Consider the following 18947-nt stretch of genomic DNA (forward strand, 5'->3'; position numbering starts at 1 on the left):
GCATTAGAACACTCACTTAGGCTTTTTCTTTGTGACTTCACCCGTGCTTTTGTTTAAGACGCTAATCAATCGTTTAATAACGGCGGGTTCACTGACAGTTTGGTAGTGTAACAGCACCTAAAACAAAAAATTGTTAACACTAAAAAACTGCTCACCATGGCATCTCCGGCCTTTCCTTTTGGCACTTAACATTGAATTATCTCCAATTCAGCACTACTGCTTGGAGTCTTTCAGGATCTCCAGTTGCTTCCTCTAGCTCCCAGCACTCTAATCAGGTGGTTACTTAGCTTACTAGGGTTAAGGTCATGAGAGGCAGTTCTAATATCTTCCCCACCACTTACTGTGTAAACTTTAGTTAACTATACAACCTTCCCATCAGCTTTTTCCTCTGTAAAGATGAAGGATTAAGATGATCTTAGGGTTGTTACAAAGATTGAGTAAGAGAACTTATCATTTAGAACAATTATTATTACTATTGTTACTAATGCATTCTTTTTATTATTATAAGCAATAACAAGGAATGAACCTGGGATTCAATCCCCATTCTTTCACTTTAATCTGTCTGTACCTCAGTTTCCTCAGGTGTAAAATAGGCAGGCTTTTATAGCGTTGTGATGAGAATTCAATAGGATCAGACACAGTGCCTGGCACAGTAAATGTTCAACAAATATGAAGTGAATTTTTTCATTAAAAAATGAGGGAAGGGGGATAATGTCATATTCAGCAGGAATTAATGTATTCATTGTTAGATAATGAGAATAAAATACTATAAGTATAGAGGTAAAGAGAAAGGGAAAATAACATTTTTAAGCTCCACTGGGTGCCGAGCATTGTGTGATATGATTTACATGTACAATTTAATCTAATTTATATGAGAGTTTAGATAGGCTTTGAAGTCAGACAGACCTGGGTTCAAATCACTTTCTAGCTATGTGAACTTTGAGCAAGTTCTTTAATAATCCTCTACCCCCAAAATCCCCAGCCTCAGGTTCCTTATCACTGAAATGAAGAAAATCAGATAATGTAATTTTAAAGTGGTGCCTGGCACATGGTAAAAATTCAGTTAATTGATGACCTTATATTTTAGCTTGTATATTAGCTATTACTGATCATGTTTTATATGTAAGGAAAATTAATATCAAAAAGCTTAAGTCATTGAATGTGGCCATGGTGCTATGCGTCAGAGCTGAATTTTAGGCTAGAAATCCCAAGCTCTTCCCACTTCAGCTTACTGAGAGGCCTATAGAAATCACATAAATGGAACCTTTCATTTTATAAAACCAGCAGCTAAGGCTTCAATAGACTCTAATACAAACCAGAATATAGTTAGACTGACTATTCTCATTCAAATAATAAGCATTAAGTGTCAGATAAGTCTATAGTTTGGGTACAATGGATGGAAATACCAAATTCCCAGGAAGTGGTATACCTATCAAAGTTTAATCGGTTTGTAAGTACCATATTATGCTGTTTGACTGTAGAAGCACTGGCACTTCTACTCTGGAATTTCCCAGCCAAAATAGTCTGCACATTCAGAAAACAGAAATGCAAGGGAGACTTGGAGGCACAATCCTAGACTTTGGGAACTTTCTAAACTGAGTCATTCAATTAAAAAAAAAAAAGACATAATTGAATTAATCAAAAAAGGCAAAGTGGTTTTCTCTTTCAATGGCACCTGATAATTGTGAAGTGGAAACATTCCAAAACCTGCCACAATGCATGGTAAAGTGGTGAGAAACACTTCTGTGTATTCAGTGGACTCAGGTCTTAAATAGTACCAATGTAATATAAATATAAGTCTAAATATCTAGGAAACATCTCTTTTATAACAAACAAGTAGGATTTGCTTCACTCAACTTGGGTGTGACTAAGGAACTGAACGGGTCTCCACGGCTTGCCAAATTTGAAAGGACAGAGACACACAAACCCACCCTTTGTGAGCTACATGTGGATTCCAGGGTAAAATCAGAGTGGATGAAGGATGACTTGTGGTAGTCTGGGGTTAAGGTTTTATTTGTTTTTCTATCTTCCCAGCATCTTACGAATAGTATCTCAAACAAAATATTTGTTGAACACATAAGTGAAAAATATCTGTATGCAAATAAGAGGGAAGTGACTGAATACCAGCACAACATTTTAATTCATATATTCAAAGCAATCTGAAGCATTGCTTCATCTGTGATAGCGGAAAAAAACTATTGGATTTCAGGGCAAAAATAATCCATCAATGAGTCCAGGCTTAACTACTTATTATTTATATAGTCACAACCTCTCAGAGTCTTCCTCATCTGTAAATGAGAACAATACTAATACAGGTCTATAATCTCCTGTCTGCAATTACAAAATCCTCTAAGACTGAAAACCTAAAGTTTTTTCTTAAGTCTGTTATAAAACCATTTAGGCAGCAAAACCAGTCTTGAAGTCAGGCAACTTACTGTCCTTACTTAGGATTCATATTAGTAAGTTTTGGTACAGAGTCATTAATATGTTTGATAACAGGGTGTTGTCCCCTTCTCTGTTAGGGGTTTTACAAAATCTGCATGCGTCATTTACCTTTCTAAAATCCCAACATTCCTGCATTCTGAAACATACTAGCCTAAAGGATTTCAGGTAAAGATTGGGATTCTATATTTCATGTAGGGTTATGAGAATCAAATTATGTAGTATTTTATAAACTATAATGGGCTACATGATCTATTAGGCAGCAAAATAAGTTATTTTCCTTAAGCCTTTAGGCAACCTATATTTTTAAAATACCAACAAATATAGGGTCAACTATTTTCAACAAGGGTACCAAAACCATTCAATAGGGAAAAGACAGTACTTTCAACAATGGTGCTGGGAAAACTGAATATCCACATGCAAAAGAATGAAGATGAAGCTTACCTTACACCATATACAAAAATTAACACAAATGGATCAAAGACCTAAATATAAAAACTAAAACTATAAAGCTCTTAAGAGAAAACATAGGGCAAAAGCTTCATGACTTTGGATTTGGCAGTGATTTCTTGGATACTACACCAAAAGGATAGGCAACAAAGGAAAAAATAATCCGGAATTCATCAAAATTAAAAACTTTTGACAGCCAAGGACAATATTAAGAGAGTAAAAAGGCAGCCCAGAAATAGGAGATAGTATTTACAGATCATATATCTGATAAGGGGTTAATACTAAAAATATGTTATATAAAGAGCTCCTATTACTCAACAACCAAAAAACCAACCTAATTTAAAAATAGGCAAAGGACTTAAAAAGATATTTCTCCAAAGAAGACACATAAATGGCCAATAAGCACATGAAAAGATACTCAACATCAATAATCATTAGAGAAATGCAAACCAAAACCACGAAATACCACTTTGCACCTACTAGTTTGTCTATTATTTTAAAAAAAAAAAATCTCTTCTCCCACAACCCCCACCAAACTTGTTATCTAACAAGTGTTGATGAGGAAGTAGAGAAAATACAACCCTTGCACACTGCTGGTGGGAACATAAAATGGTGCAGCCCTTGTAGAAAATGGTTTAGTAGTTCTTCAAAAAAGTTAAACACAGAATTACCATATGATCCAACAATTCCATTCTTAGGCATATGCCCAAAAGAATTGAAAGCAGGAACCCAAATAAATACTTGCACACCCATGTTCACAGCAACATTATTCATAATAGTCGAAATATAGAAACAACCCAAATGTCCATCAACAGATGAATGGATAAACAAAAGGTGTATATACATATATGTTGGAATGTTAATTTGGCCTTATAAAGGGATAAAATTCTGATATATGCCACAACATGGATGAACCATGAAAACATTCTGCTAAGTTAAATAAGCTAGACACAAAAGGGCAAATATTGCATAGCTCCACTTATATGAGGGACCTAAAATAGGCAACTTCACAGAGAAAGTAAGTAGAATAATGGTTCCCAGATGATAGAAGAGGAGGATAAGGGGAAGTTATTGTTTGATGAGTACAGATTCTCAGTTTGGGATAATGAAAAGTTCTGAAGATGGACAGTGGTGATAGTTGCCTAACATGGTAGATGTACTTAATGCCTCTGACTTGTACGTTTAAAAATGGTTAAAATGGTAAGTTTTATGTTATGTATAACTCATCACCATAAAAAAAATCAAATATGAATTCAAAGTCTAATCCATTTTTCTATTATTTCCTCTTAAAAAATATAGAGAATTTGCCACATAAACTAAGGGAAATTTAAATATATTTATGTAGCATTAAGAAATAGTGAAAGTTTAATTGCTTAGAAAGCCTGTTCTTGGTTAAAAAAATTTTTTTTGAAGTATTCCTCTCATAGGAAACAGGTTCATTAACAAAGTATGACTATTTTTTCTGAAACAAATTTCATCCTGGTATTTGTGAATCAATACACACAGGTAGAATCTCATAAAGCAACACTGAAAAACTCTTAATTCATGCTTATTTTAAGAAACTAGAGTAGACAGGAAGACAGTATTGCTATTCAAAGTACCTATTGACCTCTTGACCTCTCTACCTCTCCATTGGCAAAGATTATTACTGCATGAGTAAAAACATGCAGTAACCAACCTCTCCACCGTCTCCCCATCGGACATACTGCTTTCTACGAATCAGTTCCATTCACTCATAAACAATTAATTTGTAGTTACTTTCTAAATTATAAATTCTGAATATTTAAATATTTTCAACTATCACAATTTTTTTTGAAAGACATTTTTACTGCCTTTTCTAGTGTATGTAAGAAATGGAATATAATTATAAAAGTAAGGTACCTAAATAATATCTTACAAATATAATTTTTATATGATCAAATTTACATAGAAATAATTATAAAGAATTATAAGCAAAGTACATGATTATCTCAAATATAAGGGTATAATTATAAAATGAATTTAAATGAGCTAAATAAATTTATTTCCAACCTCTAAGGCACTATCACTAACACTGTGTTACTTTTATTGTATGGTCCCAAATATATATATAAAAAATTACACATAAAACAAGGAATCCAGACTATTCACAAGTAATACCTTTCCTGGATAAGTAACACTGCAGTATAAAATCCCCCTCTCCCCCTAAAACGTGTACGTTCAATATGATGCTGGTTCAATGTGATGCTGGTCAGTGATGACCAGCAAACTAACCTAACAGCATGCAGGGTCTCAATGTGTTGCTTCAGCACAATTAAAGTTTACCATATGTCAAGTATACCCAAAATACACCTAATAGGTATCAATATGTATACATACTGAGTGGATAATATGTGCACATAAAAATATACTGAAAAGTAAAGAGTAGATATCTATGTATTATACAAGTACAGGGCACTTTTTATTTTCTGTATTTTTGTTTTCCAAAGTTTTCTAAAGCAATCTATTACTTTTATAATCAGAAAAACTGCAAATAAGCATATCAAACAAAACAAAACAAAAAACCAGAAAGATCCAATCTAAAAAGATTAGTCAGGTAAACTTCAGAACACAGTGAAAACATATCTATCATTTTCCCTGGATGAGTTTTATTATTTGTTTTAATGCTCTGCCCCCGAGTTTTATTACTATCATTACTTTGTATCCTATTGATTATGAAATATCTTCTCAATGCCTCTTTGAAAATGTTCTCAGGCTCAAAATAAAAAACAAAAATAATTTTCAAATTCTAATTTTGATTTTCTGGATTAGAGTAGTAAAATGTTAATTAAAAAGAAATATAGCATCACCACTTACAAAGAAAGTTATTACTTTTTAGGACAAAGTCACTTTGAATTTATAAAAACAAGAACAATAAAACATTTTGAAACTCACAGGAAATCCTTTAGTGATAGGAATTTCAATATTAAAGATGAGGATTCTGGCTCTGAAACGAGTGCAAGCTTTAATGGGTTCTTTGGGGCCACAAAATACGCAGCCAACGCTGTAACAAAGGAAAAAAAAACAAGAGAAAGGTAGTTGGGGGACAAATACATTTACATCAAATAGGAATACCCCTCTAAAACCATTTACAAAGAAAGTAAAACAATTAAGTAAATTAGGGACTTTTTAAAAATATTCCCTTCTGAGTTAAGACATGGCTTCAACCCATTATTAACCTTACATCATTTTCATACACACTGCAGCTTTTGCTCAAAGACCATGCCAAGTTCATGTGCTGACATGTATTAATTCCACTTTTAAGTAGGTTTTGCTTAAACCATCACAACTGTCTACTTTTGGTCAAATGAGATTCAAAATTGAACTAGTAGATTGCAAAATGTATGTGTTTTGAGGTCCTATATCCAAAACAATGGTTACTTAAACTCATTTTCTCACTCACTTGATTTTGATGATATCCATCCCAACCAAAGTAAGACTAACATGATCGCCTGCTGCCGCCCAATCGACAGGTTCATCATGCAGAGTGATTCCTGGAAATGAGTAAGAACCAAAGAATACAGTGAAACACCTCGATATCAGACCATAACAACCAAGAGAGTATGGCTGATTTGTGCTTCATCAGTCACTACTCATCATTTTCAATATGAATGGATTGAGAGTGAGAAATTTAACTGTGAGTGTTGAGGAAAACACACTTCCTGTAGACTTGACTCTTTTAGAACAGCACCCTAAACATAAAGTGACTTGTATTTGCCCATAAAAGGCCGGCTTCTGCTTATTTAATCAAGGCTTCTAAACTCTCTTATACAACTGTTACATTCGTTAAACATGCCCCATTCAAATATTTCTGTTATATTAATGGATTCAGGCATAATAAAACAGTTCAAATTATTCATAATGACATAAAAGATGAGACTGGGGAAGACGCCTCGTAGTATTTTGTTTTCTTGAGCTCTGCTTTTAATTAGACAACTGCCTGAACAAGTAATCCTTGTTCTCCAAGTAATCCATGAGACAACTGTGCTCAGTTAGAACTTCAAATGGTTCCCTCAGCAGGCCCCTTAACTATTTTTGGCTCAAAAAGAACTTCCCAGAGAGAGATCTGCATAATGATGACTGGTTATATGAAAACAAAAACATTAAGGAAATAGTGACAAGAAAATTTAATATAAAATTGACCCCAGGTGTTGCTATATAGCTGGAAATATATATCTATTTACATAGACAGTCCTGAAGGTAGTCCGTAAGAGCAGCTCCCAAGAGCAATACTCAGCTACTATATTCAAAAGTTTTTAAAAGAGATCCCATATTTTCTGGTTTTATGGGATAAATTTATGGATTAAGTTCCTTTCCATAGGAACTTGGGCCTTTTGAAGAAAGGCCTTTTGGCCTTTTGAAGAAGAATGTGTAGCTCAACCACTGTGGCATAGTTCTTGATTGATATGTTGACATGTTTGTAAAAATTTATAATTCACCCACATCTTTCTGAAAATACTCATTTCCCATGCATCAGGGACAGTTTCTGACTTTCAGGGAGTTTAAGGAGAGCTTTAAGGGCTCTGAGGCAACCTACAGTTTTATGCAAAATTTCACGTATGTGTACATCTGCATTAAGGTGAGAAGAGAGGGCATAACTTTCAAGTATCAAAGAGTTTCTTGACTCCAAAAATGTTAACAATTATGGTATTAAGGAGTGTTTGTTAAATATCAACTAATTAAATTTAATTTTTAAGTATAAATTTAAAAACAACCATCTGATTTTTGCTATGAAATATGAAATTGAAAACAGGAACTAGATACTTAATGCAATAGATATTGCCTTTGGCTTAAGAATTTGAAGAGCTTTCATACTACAAGTTCAGTTAACAATATAAAATTTTCCAAAGGTAATTATATTATCTGGTTCTTCTTCCACCCAATCACGTTACACTGTCCCATATATGATATTTATCTTCCTAAGAATTTTTCTTATTGGATAAACATAACACAAAGAGACTCTTTTTAAATACTCCATGGGCTTGATATGTTAATAAAGTGGAAAAGTAATTTAGAATTTCTATCTGTTGAAGTAGATTCAGTCAGTCTGTGGGACACTACTGGCTAGACAGCCACAACAGCACCTACAGTGCTCACATAGAAGGGTGCGTTAGCCAGGCACAGTGGCTCACGCCTGTAATCCTAGAACTCTGGGAGGCCAAGGAGGGAGGATTGCTTGAGGTTAGGAGTTCAAGAAGAGTGCATTAAACAATCAAATAAACCAAGCAAAAGCAATAGGGTTAGAAATTGAGGACTGAGAACCTCTCAGTTAAGTTAGAAGTATGGCTCTCAATGAATAGGGTGTTTCCTCCCTGGTGCTTCTGATAAGACTTCTCTTTTAAGAACCGCTGATTAAAGATAATGCTTGGAGTTTCTCTGCATAGAAGGGATAGAGAAGAGAAAGATAAAGAATGTGAGACTTTCAAGGTGACTGAGTAAGGATTTTAGAGGTCGCAAGGGAGCCAATCTTAAGGTTTGTGATCATTTTAGGATCATGGTTTTAATTCATGGCTCTTGATTATTAAAAAAAAATTCTTATTCTCAAAAAAGCTCAGTAACACACAAATAAATTATTATTTCAAAAGTATTATAGCTCTTGGTCACTTTAGCACATTAACTGCCATGTGAGTTATATTTAACTCAGGCTAGTTTTGAGCCCCGGGCCTTGTGAAGCATACGTAACTCTCATCTCTTCACCTTAGGAGCTTCGAGAACTATTTTTCAGGTTGTATATAACTCACACAGAAAACAATAAAAATAACAAATTTTTCATTAAATTATAAAGGATTGTTTTGTTTTCAAAGTTTTTATTCTACTTTCGTATAAAACACTATGGCCTCAGGGAAAAAAATTTGTTTTTCCTAGTGTGGCAATCAGTGTGTTAGAAAACAAAAGCAGAGAGCTGTACTTGCAAACAACTAACAGATCTATGGAAAACAACACTAATTTTTTTTTTCTTTTTTTCTTTTTTTTTTGAGACAGGGTCTTTTGCTGTTGCCCAGGCTGAGCAATGGTGAGATAATAGCTCACTGCAGCCTCAAACACCTGGGCTTTAGGGATCCTCCTGCCTCAGCCTCCCAAATAGCTGGGACTACAGGTGTGTGCCACCACGCCCAGATAATTTTTTTATTCTTTTGGAGAGACAGGGTCTCACTATGTCACCTAGGCTGGTCTTGAACCCCTGGCCTCAAGCAGTCCTCCATCTTGGCCTCCCAAAGTGTTAGGATTACAGGTGTGAGCCACCACTCCTGGCCCCTAGTTTTAAAGTGCATGTTACTTTTTATCTAAACAGAAATTTCATGATCCCCAGGCAGCAGAAAGAAAAAGGTCAAATGGAAATAACTTCAGTTTTCATTTCCTTATTTATCTTTAAATGTAGGTTAAACTATGTTACCTAAATAGATACTAATTTCATATAATCTTCAAGAAGTCTATCTGCTTATGAAGTGAATAAATTAATTCAAAGAAAATTTATATCCACATTTATAAACTAGTCAAATACAACTCTAGATATAAACCATAAATTAAGAGTAACAAAGGGAAAAATACTAAAAGTTAAAAAATTTTTGGCCAGTTGCAATAGCTTATGCCTATAACCCTAGTACTTTGGGAGGCCAGGCAGAAGAATTCACTTGAGACCAAGAGTTTGAGACCAGCCTAAGCAATATAGCCATACTCTATAAAAAACAGAAAAATTAGCTGGGCATGGTGGCATGTGCCTATAGTCCCAGTTACTCAGGAAACAGAGCACTTGAGCCAGGAGTCTGAGGTTTCAGTGAGCTATGATGATGCCACTGCACTCTTGCTGAGGCAACAGAGTAAAACTCTGTCTCAAAAAAGGGAAAAAAAAAGAAAAAAGAAAAAAATTTTTTCTTTTACGTTTTTAATAGATTATACTTCAGCTTAAAATTGTTATAAATAATATTACTTTTAGTATAAAACACCTCTTCAATTTTACGTTGAAGTTGGAGGATTAGTTGCAAGTCAGATGAAGGTAAATATATTATAAATTTTTAATCAGAATTTGGAAAAGAATAGCATGTATACATATAAATGAATGATTAGAAGACAGAAAATTACCAGCCATCATGAGAAAACACATTTGATCTTTGTGCAGAAACAGTGACTGTGGCAATTTAAACTAGCTCAATTTCTCTTTTCAACATTGGGTTTTTCTGCATTTGCATCTTTCTTTCTTACTTAGGCCTTCCTATAAAATACATATATATTTTTGGTATAAACATGATCAAAGCTGTTAACTTACTCTGAAATACACATTTCAAAACAACAGACCGTAGCAGGCTGCTTTGCCACTGATTAGTGTCAGGCTGGGATTAGATTTAATTTCTGCTACAGAATATGATTGTAAATGTACCCGCAAGGTATCTGGTTAAATCCTAGACAGGCTTCTTGAATCAGTGTCAAAAAAAGAATGCTACCAGAGCTTGAATATTATTTGTACATATATATACACACACATAGTCACAACAGAAAAAAATCGTTTAATGTTTTCACATTTTAATCTTCAACAGTTGGTATCATTTTGACAGTTAGTTACAATTTCAGTAAGAGATTACTTACTTTGTAGTTATAACTAAACTACTTGAAAAAAATCTGCTGCCTCAACTTAAGGCTCGTTTAGCAAAAGAATCTTACAGGTAAATACCTTTCGCAGTACAAGTTTCATTAGGAGGCATTGCTAGTAGTCGGTCACCAGTTTGTATATAACCAGCTTCAATTTTACCAGTAACACAAAATCCAGATCCTTGATCTACAAAATAAGCCAAAAAGTTTAAGATTCATATAGCAAAGTTATCTGATGATAAACACTGTTAACTATAGTCAGTTCCCAAGTAGTTATATAAAACCAGTAGTTCAATAGACATTATTAAGTAATGATCATTTTAGAATTAACATACCTACTAAATATAACATACCAAACTCTACTCTTTCTAGTTCCAAATAAAAATATTCATATTACAAAAAGTAGAGATTCATTCTTTTCTCAATTATTTATTGAAAAATAATGAGTGTTTGAGTACCAGCCACTATAGTAAACTCTGGGGATAAAGAAATGAAAATATAATTCCCTACCCGTAAAGATTTTACACTAATGAAGAGACAAATGCTATTTAAAATATACCATGGAAACAGAGAAAGATGCACCAAAGAATCCATGATGGGAAGAACAGACATTTTATCTGTGTATTTTGAAGGAGAAGGAATAGAAGTTTACCAGGTAGCTGGTATGTATGGGTAGGGGGAAGAAGGCATACACTGCTGACCCAGGAAACTGCAAGTGCAAAAGCATAACCAAATCTGGGATGTGCTAAGAGCCACGTGTTGTTTATGGGGGTGGGGGGTACCACATGTAATAATGAAGGAAACGCAAGACAGGAAGCAACAGAGGTAGGCAAGACAGAAATAATAAAGGGATCTCATAAATCATGCTTAGGGTTTAAATTTCATCCCACAGTTAAGTAATGGGCAGCCAGCAAACAACTGTGACCAGAGAAGTGATACGATAGTGTTTCTGTGTTAGAGACTGCTGGAAATGCACACACTGACTACAGAAAAGGAATAAATTCAAAAATTTGAGAATAAGGAATGACAAGTCTGGAGTGATAAGGCAAATGAAGGATAACGACCAAAAGGGAGAAATCTCAGATGATGATGCATTAACCATGAGATAGGAAACTAAGGAACAAGATCCTTTTTAGCCTTGGTGAATCTGAAGTGTCTGCAAGACACACAGGTGGAGAAGCTGCATTCCAGGGGGGGACCAATCACACTAATCCATGAGAATGGTACCCCTAGAAGCACACTCTTGGGGGAGATGTCCAGCAGCAGTCAGACTTGTGTCTGCAGAGTGAGCAAACAGGTTTGGGCTGGAGATACGGATGTGGGAATCATCAAGATGCAGAAGGTAGAGAAACTCACAGATGTCACTTCAAAAGGAGCACGTAGAGTAAGAAGAGGAGCCAACAGAACACCATTTAAGAGACAGAAAATGAGGAGCGCACAGAGAAGAGATAGAGAGGTCGGAGAAATAGACAGGTTTACAAGAGAAAGCAGGTCACAGAAACCAAGGGAGAAAGTTTCAAGGTGGATGTAGCTTCCAGCACGTCAGAAGTAATGCCAAATTCAAGTAAGACAGAACTAAAAGTGCATATTGAGTTTGGCAACCAAAAGGTCATTTGGTGACCTTGGTAGTAACACACTGAGAGGAGCAGTGTAGGCAGAAGCCAGGAAGAAACCTGAAGAGAGAACAGGAAAGAAGAAAGCACAGTCAGCAAACACTGTTAATTAAAAGAAAGTAACCACCCCTTGTATTTTTAATAGATAATGGACATTTTGGAAATCATTACCATATTTCCTCTACTACTGGTACACTGGAAGCCAATAATGATAATAAATTTCAATTTCATTGCATGATTTTTTTCAGAGCACCTTCATTCATTCATTTCTTATTCATTTATTAAACATATGTTATGTGCCAGGCACTGGGCTGGGTCCTGCAGATAAAGGTTTACAAGAGACAATACTTGCCCTCTGCCTGCTCTGTGATATAGATTTGGGAGACAAGTGACATCCTTACGGTATTTATTATTCTAATATATATGTTATATCCTTTTATGTATTGAGCTCTTTTATTCTATTTCCATTTTATAGTTTTCTACATAGGGCTTATACTGATTAAGTAGATATATTCTTAGGTATTTAATACAATATCTTCTCCAACAAGGTCTGAACCTCTTCTAAGTTTGTCCTTCCTCAGCCCTAAGGTACCATATAGAGTATCTGGATATCTTTTACTTTTATCAGTTAATAATTCTTTATATTAAATTTCCCATTTTACTTATGTGTGATATCAAACTCCTCATTGGACTCACACTGCTGCAGATCGGTAGGAAATGGACAAGAAAAGCAAAAGAAGAGCAAAACAGGTAAACATGTGGTGATAAATACCCTATGTGGTTAAGAAACTGTGAACAATCCAGTTTGGTTAGAGGATTTGGAAACTAAGACGATCTAGTGGGAGGAAAAAACTATGAGGTTAGAAAGATAAGGGTTAAGGTTTTCTCATGTCTGAAAGATGAGAAATGGTGAGTAAATCAAGGGTTTTTCTGTGTAGGGGAGCTAAGTAACTAGAACTGTGCATTTTAAGATCAATTTGAAAATAAAAAGGTTAATCTGACAGTGCTCCTTAGGTTGGTGTAGTGAAGGGAGAATCTGCAGACAATATACGGTGATGTGTCCATCCAGGAAAGGGATGGACACATCACCGTATATTGTCTGCAGATTCTCAGGAAAGGAGGTTAGGAAAGAATGGGTCATACCAAAAAAGCACTGCCAAGGTAGCACTTACCTTTGAAAACATCAGACACACATAATCTAAAAGGCTTGTCAATAGATCGTTGGGGAGGCTTGAAGGAATCTGGGGAAAAAATGGCAAAAGGCAAGGTTTAATTTAAAACATAATTTTTGACTCACTTCAATAAATCCATTATAGTCCCACCTCTCCTATAAAATAATTACTTTTCGTAAATATTAATAGCAAACTGTTATTCATATACATGTTGAGCATTCCAAATCTGAAAAGCTCCAAAATCTGAAATTTTTAGAGCGCTGATATGACGTTCAAAGGGAATGCTCATTGGAGCATTTCAGATTTTGGAGTTCTGAATTTGGGATGCTCAACTCATAAGTATAATGCAAATATTACAAAATACAAAAAATTCAAAATTCGAAACACATCTGGTCCCAAGCATTTCAGATAAGGGATTCTCAACCTGTAATACTTTGCAGTTGATAAAATGTATTCATACATGTTACCTCATTTAATTGCAACAACAATCTATGAGATAGGTAGGGCAGGCACCAGTCTTACTGGGAAAATTGAGTATTAGAAAGTTTAAATACTGCACATGACGTAACTGGTTACATAGCTCCTCTGAGTACAAATCCTATGCTTTTTCACACACACGACTGTCTCCCATTAAAAAAATGCTAAATAATAATATCAAGTTTATAATGTATTAAAATCAGAACGGCAGTATACTTACCAATTTGTTCTAATAAACATACTCCTTTATACCATTTTGTGAGTTCAGTTGACTGAGATCTTGTGATTAGATTGTCACCACTGAGACCACTTGTAGGGATAAAAGCTACATCACTCTCCTGTTAAAAAGATTGAATATATGAAATGTTGTTTTTAAAAAAGTTTAAGTTTTCCATTACCATAATTACACCAAGTTTGCAAAAACAACGGACTTCAATCATAGAACTACAGCCCCAAAGTTATCTGCTCCAACAGTTTTCAACTTTTTTGATTTTGTGGGAAACTTGCAAATTTATTACAAAACACTCAAGCATTAGTGACACAGGCATACTACAGTATTCTGCTGGATAAATTCTTCTCTATCAGCTTCCACATTCTTCTGTGACCTCCCTAAACCTATCCCATCTAATTTAATAGGTGGGAAAAAACTCTTTTACTTGTATAAAAACCAAGCCAAATATTAAACATATGCAATATTCTAAGGTGAAATAATCCAAACAATATATTATATACATGATACCAGGGGAAAATAAAAGCAAAAAGAATTCAACAAATTTAGTAAGATAAAAATATCAAAATATTAGTTTTTTTCTTTTATATCAGTAAGACGACTTAAGAAAAGTAGAAACAAGTGAATTAAAATGATCTTACCTTAAAACCTGCTTGCTTAAGAAAGTGTCCAAGTTTTCCAGTAATCTCTTGAAATCTTTCTTGTTGCCAATTAACCTAAGATCCAATTTATTTTTTAAATTATGCTTCAGAACATGATACATAAAATTTAAATTTCTACAATTAAAATATAACTAATCAAGACTATATAAAATATAAAATCTACTAAATGTGAAATCTTTTGAAATTAAAACTCAGAATATCAGATATTGCTACAAATATGACCTAAAAGTAGTTTTTCCTAAAACAAAAAGCCTAGAACATTTCTAATATATTTAGAATTTCTCATATATGGTAACGGTGATTTCAAATTTGGGGGAAAAGGGAGAATAATTTACTGAACTATGCTTGGACCAATTGTTAGAATAAATAAAATTATTGACACTCTCCCCCAAGCCAAAGAAACTAAAAAGGTGCATATAATATGGACTCTAGATAAACGACATGTATGCTGCAGTATTTAGGGGTAAGTGTACTAATGTCTACAACTTACATGGAAACACATGCCAAAGAAATGGATTAATCAATGGATACAGGAGTAGATAGACAAAAATGTGAACAAGAGGCAGAATCTTAAGTAATGGGTATAATACAGATAGATATTCACTGTAAAATTCTTTCAGCTTTCTTTTATATTTGAAATTTTTCATGCTAAAATGCTGGAAAAAAAGTAAAAAGTATATGATATCATAAATATCAAAATAAATGATATCATAAAAAAACTAATAGAAAATGTAGGCGAATATTTATCTGATCCCAGGGTAAGGAAGACAGAAGTCAAAAGGAACTATTTATAAATTTGTGTATATCTCCAACACATATCCTAAACAAAATTAAAAGTAAAATAATAAATCGGAAAAAAATCTAAAAGAGAGAATATGGGTAATATCTTTAATAAATAAAGCATGCTTACAAATTGAGAAGAAAGAATTATAATTTCAAAATGAGCAAATTATATAAATAATCCCCAGAGGTGGAAAAAAAACCAAATGATTAATATATAAAATATATTTAAATATTAACATTCATAGAAGACTGAATGTTTTTAAAAAAGTAACACATTTTGCATATCAAGTGGGAAAATAATTTTTTAATAACAGCAGTGTTGATAAGAGTTTAGGAAAGTGAATACACCATATGTAACAGCAGTAAATAACTAGAACTTTTCTCAAGGGCATTTTAATCATGTTCAGCAAGTTTTAAAAAGTATATACTCTTAAGCCCAGAAATTTCTACAGAATAAACATTTCTAAACACACACACACACACACAGAGGAAATGCTCAAAAGCAGGCAATTATTTGAATAAATTATATCCTTAACATAGACTAGAATAATGCCATAAAAACTACCTCTTTATCCAAGAATTATTAATTACTTGGAAATACGCATGAGACTATTGTCTTTTTAAAAAAGAGATAATAAAAGATTATAATCTAATGTTATAAAAGAAAAAATTCTTATCTATAAAAATAAATTGGATGGATGTATAAAATGAAATGTAAGTTTTGGGGGGGGGAAAGAGAGTTGGAAATATAGGTTATTTCTGGTTTTCATATTTTCATTCTACTCTAATAAACATGTTCTTTTATAATTAAAATAATTTTTAAGTTTTAAAAACATTTTGAAAATAGGAAGACATCTTCTTACCTAAAAGTAATATCTTATTTACTTAGCATCAGGATAGTGCATTTATTTTTAAAAACACTGCAACTCGACTAATAAAATGTATGCTAGTAGCACCTGAGGTAATCTACATGGTCAGAATAATATCTTAATTAGCATCTTAAACAAATTCTCACAAAGCCCTTCAATACCTGATCCATTTTATTGACTGCAACTGCAAGCTGCGTCACTCCCAGGGAACGGACCAAGAGGCCATGCTCTCGTGTTTGTCCTCCAGTCTCAAATCCAGCTTCAAACTCTCCCCTGCTGGCATCTACAACTAAAACAGCTACATCCGCCTAAGGAAGAAAAAATTATCAAAATTAGAAATAATGTCACAGCACTTTAATTCAAAGGAAAGATTATTCAATTAATTGTGTTGGTCAGATTTTTAAAGGCAGTCCTAACCTGACCCCAACCACCAAAGCAAACCAAACAAAAGAATCCCATGGGTGGATTAAAATTTTAAAATAAAAAATATGTACTAGCGTAACACCAAAAATAATGACATAAAGAACAATAAAAATGTCCATATTTGATATATAGCAATTAAAGTATCTAGGCAAAGGTGGAAAAACATGAACAAAATTAAAACATAAGTAAATGAACATTTGCAACATATGAGGTAAAAGTTACAATCTTACTATAGTCTTTACCAAAAAGGAAAAAAAAACCCAGACATAGCTCTGTAGAAAACAAGCATTTTGTTAAAGAAATATAAATGGCAACCAAACATGAAAAACTTCAAATTAACTAAAAACCAAGATTTTAAAAAAGGAAATTAAAAATAGATTGACCTATTCCCCCTACCATGTTCTTACAAATCACACCATTAAAGATTTAAAAGACAAAATTATTTACTATAGGCAAGGATGCAGTGAGATGGGCATTCTAGAGAATACATTGCTTATGGGACTATAAGCCCACAACCTTTCTGAAGGGCATTTTCACAGTAAGTATCAAGAGCCTAAAAATTATGCATATTTTGCTTCCCATCAATTCCACCTTGAGAAATTTACACTAGAGAAATAATTAGGGATCTACAAAGATATTTATCAGGGTATTGTTTATAATGGTGAAAAATTGAGAATAAATTATCATAAAGAAATTCATCCTCTATAGCTACTGAAAACCCTGTATAACAAAGTTTTCTAACCTGTGTTGACCATTTTGTGAATCAGATAGAAAGATGTTTCTGCTTTCATACTCAAATCATACACACACACAAAAAGAAAACAGCTAACCTTAGCTTAGTTCATTTTCCTTGTTAGCCTTATTAAAACTAGCTTTACAGGTTCCCACTATTCTTTTGTGTTGATGCTTCTTTACGTGATTCCACTTGCATCTTGTGGATGCAGCCTTTAAGAATTTGCAATAAACAGTTTATGCAATTGTAGATATTCCTCCATTTTCATTGTTATCAATTATTCCTTTCAGTGCACTGTCAGAACATTTCTTAAAGAACACTCTATTATTTTCCCCTTGACAGTTTTAGCCTTGTATGCATTGTGATGCGGAATACAATGCCTAAATGTGGTGTTCACCTCTTTAGCTATCTCAGACTGATACATGATAGTCCCTTTCTCTCAAGGGTCCTCTTATGTTCCATCTGAGTCATTAAATGCTCTGGCCTTTTGGTCAGATCAGTATCCACAACAGCTTTTCTCTGTGTTGCTTCCCCAATGACACTTTGTTTGTGCTGTCCAGTTTTTAAATAATTCAATATATTTAATATATTTGATATATTTAATATCATATAATCCTCACGATAATGGGAAATACAATGATCATGAAGAATGTTAAGAATTATCAGATACTTTACTTTTAACAGATTACAATTTAAATTGGAAGTATCACTTTGCTTTTAACAGAATATTATTAATACAACTTAAATTAGAAGTATCATCCATATGCTTTGTCTGGTCAGGCAATTTACATTACTATTTCTTTTTTCTTTTACTCTTACCCAAATACTCCTTCTGCTTTACTTCTATACAAGTGCAGTATTCATTTCCAATCCTTCATGACTTATAATGCTGAACACTAATTTCTTCAATGAGATCCAGGGCCTTTGACCAAGGATTCTTAGTTTAAAGTATAAAATGGAGCAGTCAGTTTGCAAATTGGCTCTTTCACTCATACTTGCAGTCACTAACAAGTCTCAAACCTCAGGCAAGTTGCCTGACCTCTCTAGGTTATCATTTACTTACTTCACAGAAACACTCGGGGATAAATACAGTTTATATAAAGCACCCAAGCCTGAGCTTACAAATCCTAGGCTTAATAATCATAAATTTCTCATCAGGTTTTCCTAATAACTGTAAAATTATATTTGCTTTCTTAGTTTAAAATTTGAAATTCACTGAATTGGTATTACGATACCTAAGACCGTAAGTATTTTACTTTATCTTTCCTATTACCATCTCTAAAAAATTACTAGGCAATTTCTCTATTAATATTCTTTCTCTGTAATAGTTCTTGTCTTTGGGAGCTCAAATGGCTATACATTTGCAAGGAAGCCTTTGATGATCAATCAGTATTAAAGTGATTCCTCCTCATAATGTACATTATATATATTCTTCTTGGAGTGCATTTGTTAGCCTTTTCATCTTTACATATTTTATCTTCCTACACTGTGA

General features: G+C 33.6%; 1 protein-coding gene across 2 annotated transcripts in view; it reads right to left on the bottom strand.

The window, feature by feature from the left end:
* HBS1L (HBS1 like translational GTPase) overlaps positions 1 to 18947 on the bottom strand; it is an 89011-nt gene that overhangs the window by 4942 nt on the left and 65122 nt on the right. For both annotated transcript variants that reach the window (XM_045544407.1, XM_045544409.1), the window contains 8 exons: positions 16461 to 16607; positions 14627 to 14701; positions 13977 to 14094; positions 13280 to 13348; positions 10577 to 10681; positions 6314 to 6404; positions 5806 to 5914; positions 17 to 117 (listed from right to left, as the gene is read on the bottom strand). In XM_045544407.1, the coding sequence (XP_045400363.1) occupies positions 17 to 117; positions 5806 to 5914; positions 6314 to 6404; positions 10577 to 10681; positions 13280 to 13348; positions 13977 to 14094; positions 14627 to 14701; positions 16461 to 16607 (815 nt within the window). The remainder of the gene's footprint in view (positions 1 to 16; positions 118 to 5805; positions 5915 to 6313; positions 6405 to 10576; positions 10682 to 13279; positions 13349 to 13976; positions 14095 to 14626; positions 14702 to 16460; positions 16608 to 18947) is intronic.

Source organism: Lemur catta, chromosome 2 (assembly GCF_020740605.2).
Source record: "Lemur catta isolate mLemCat1 chromosome 2, mLemCat1.pri, whole genome shotgun sequence".
Lineage (NCBI taxonomy): Eukaryota > Metazoa > Chordata > Mammalia > Primates > Lemuridae > Lemur > Lemur catta.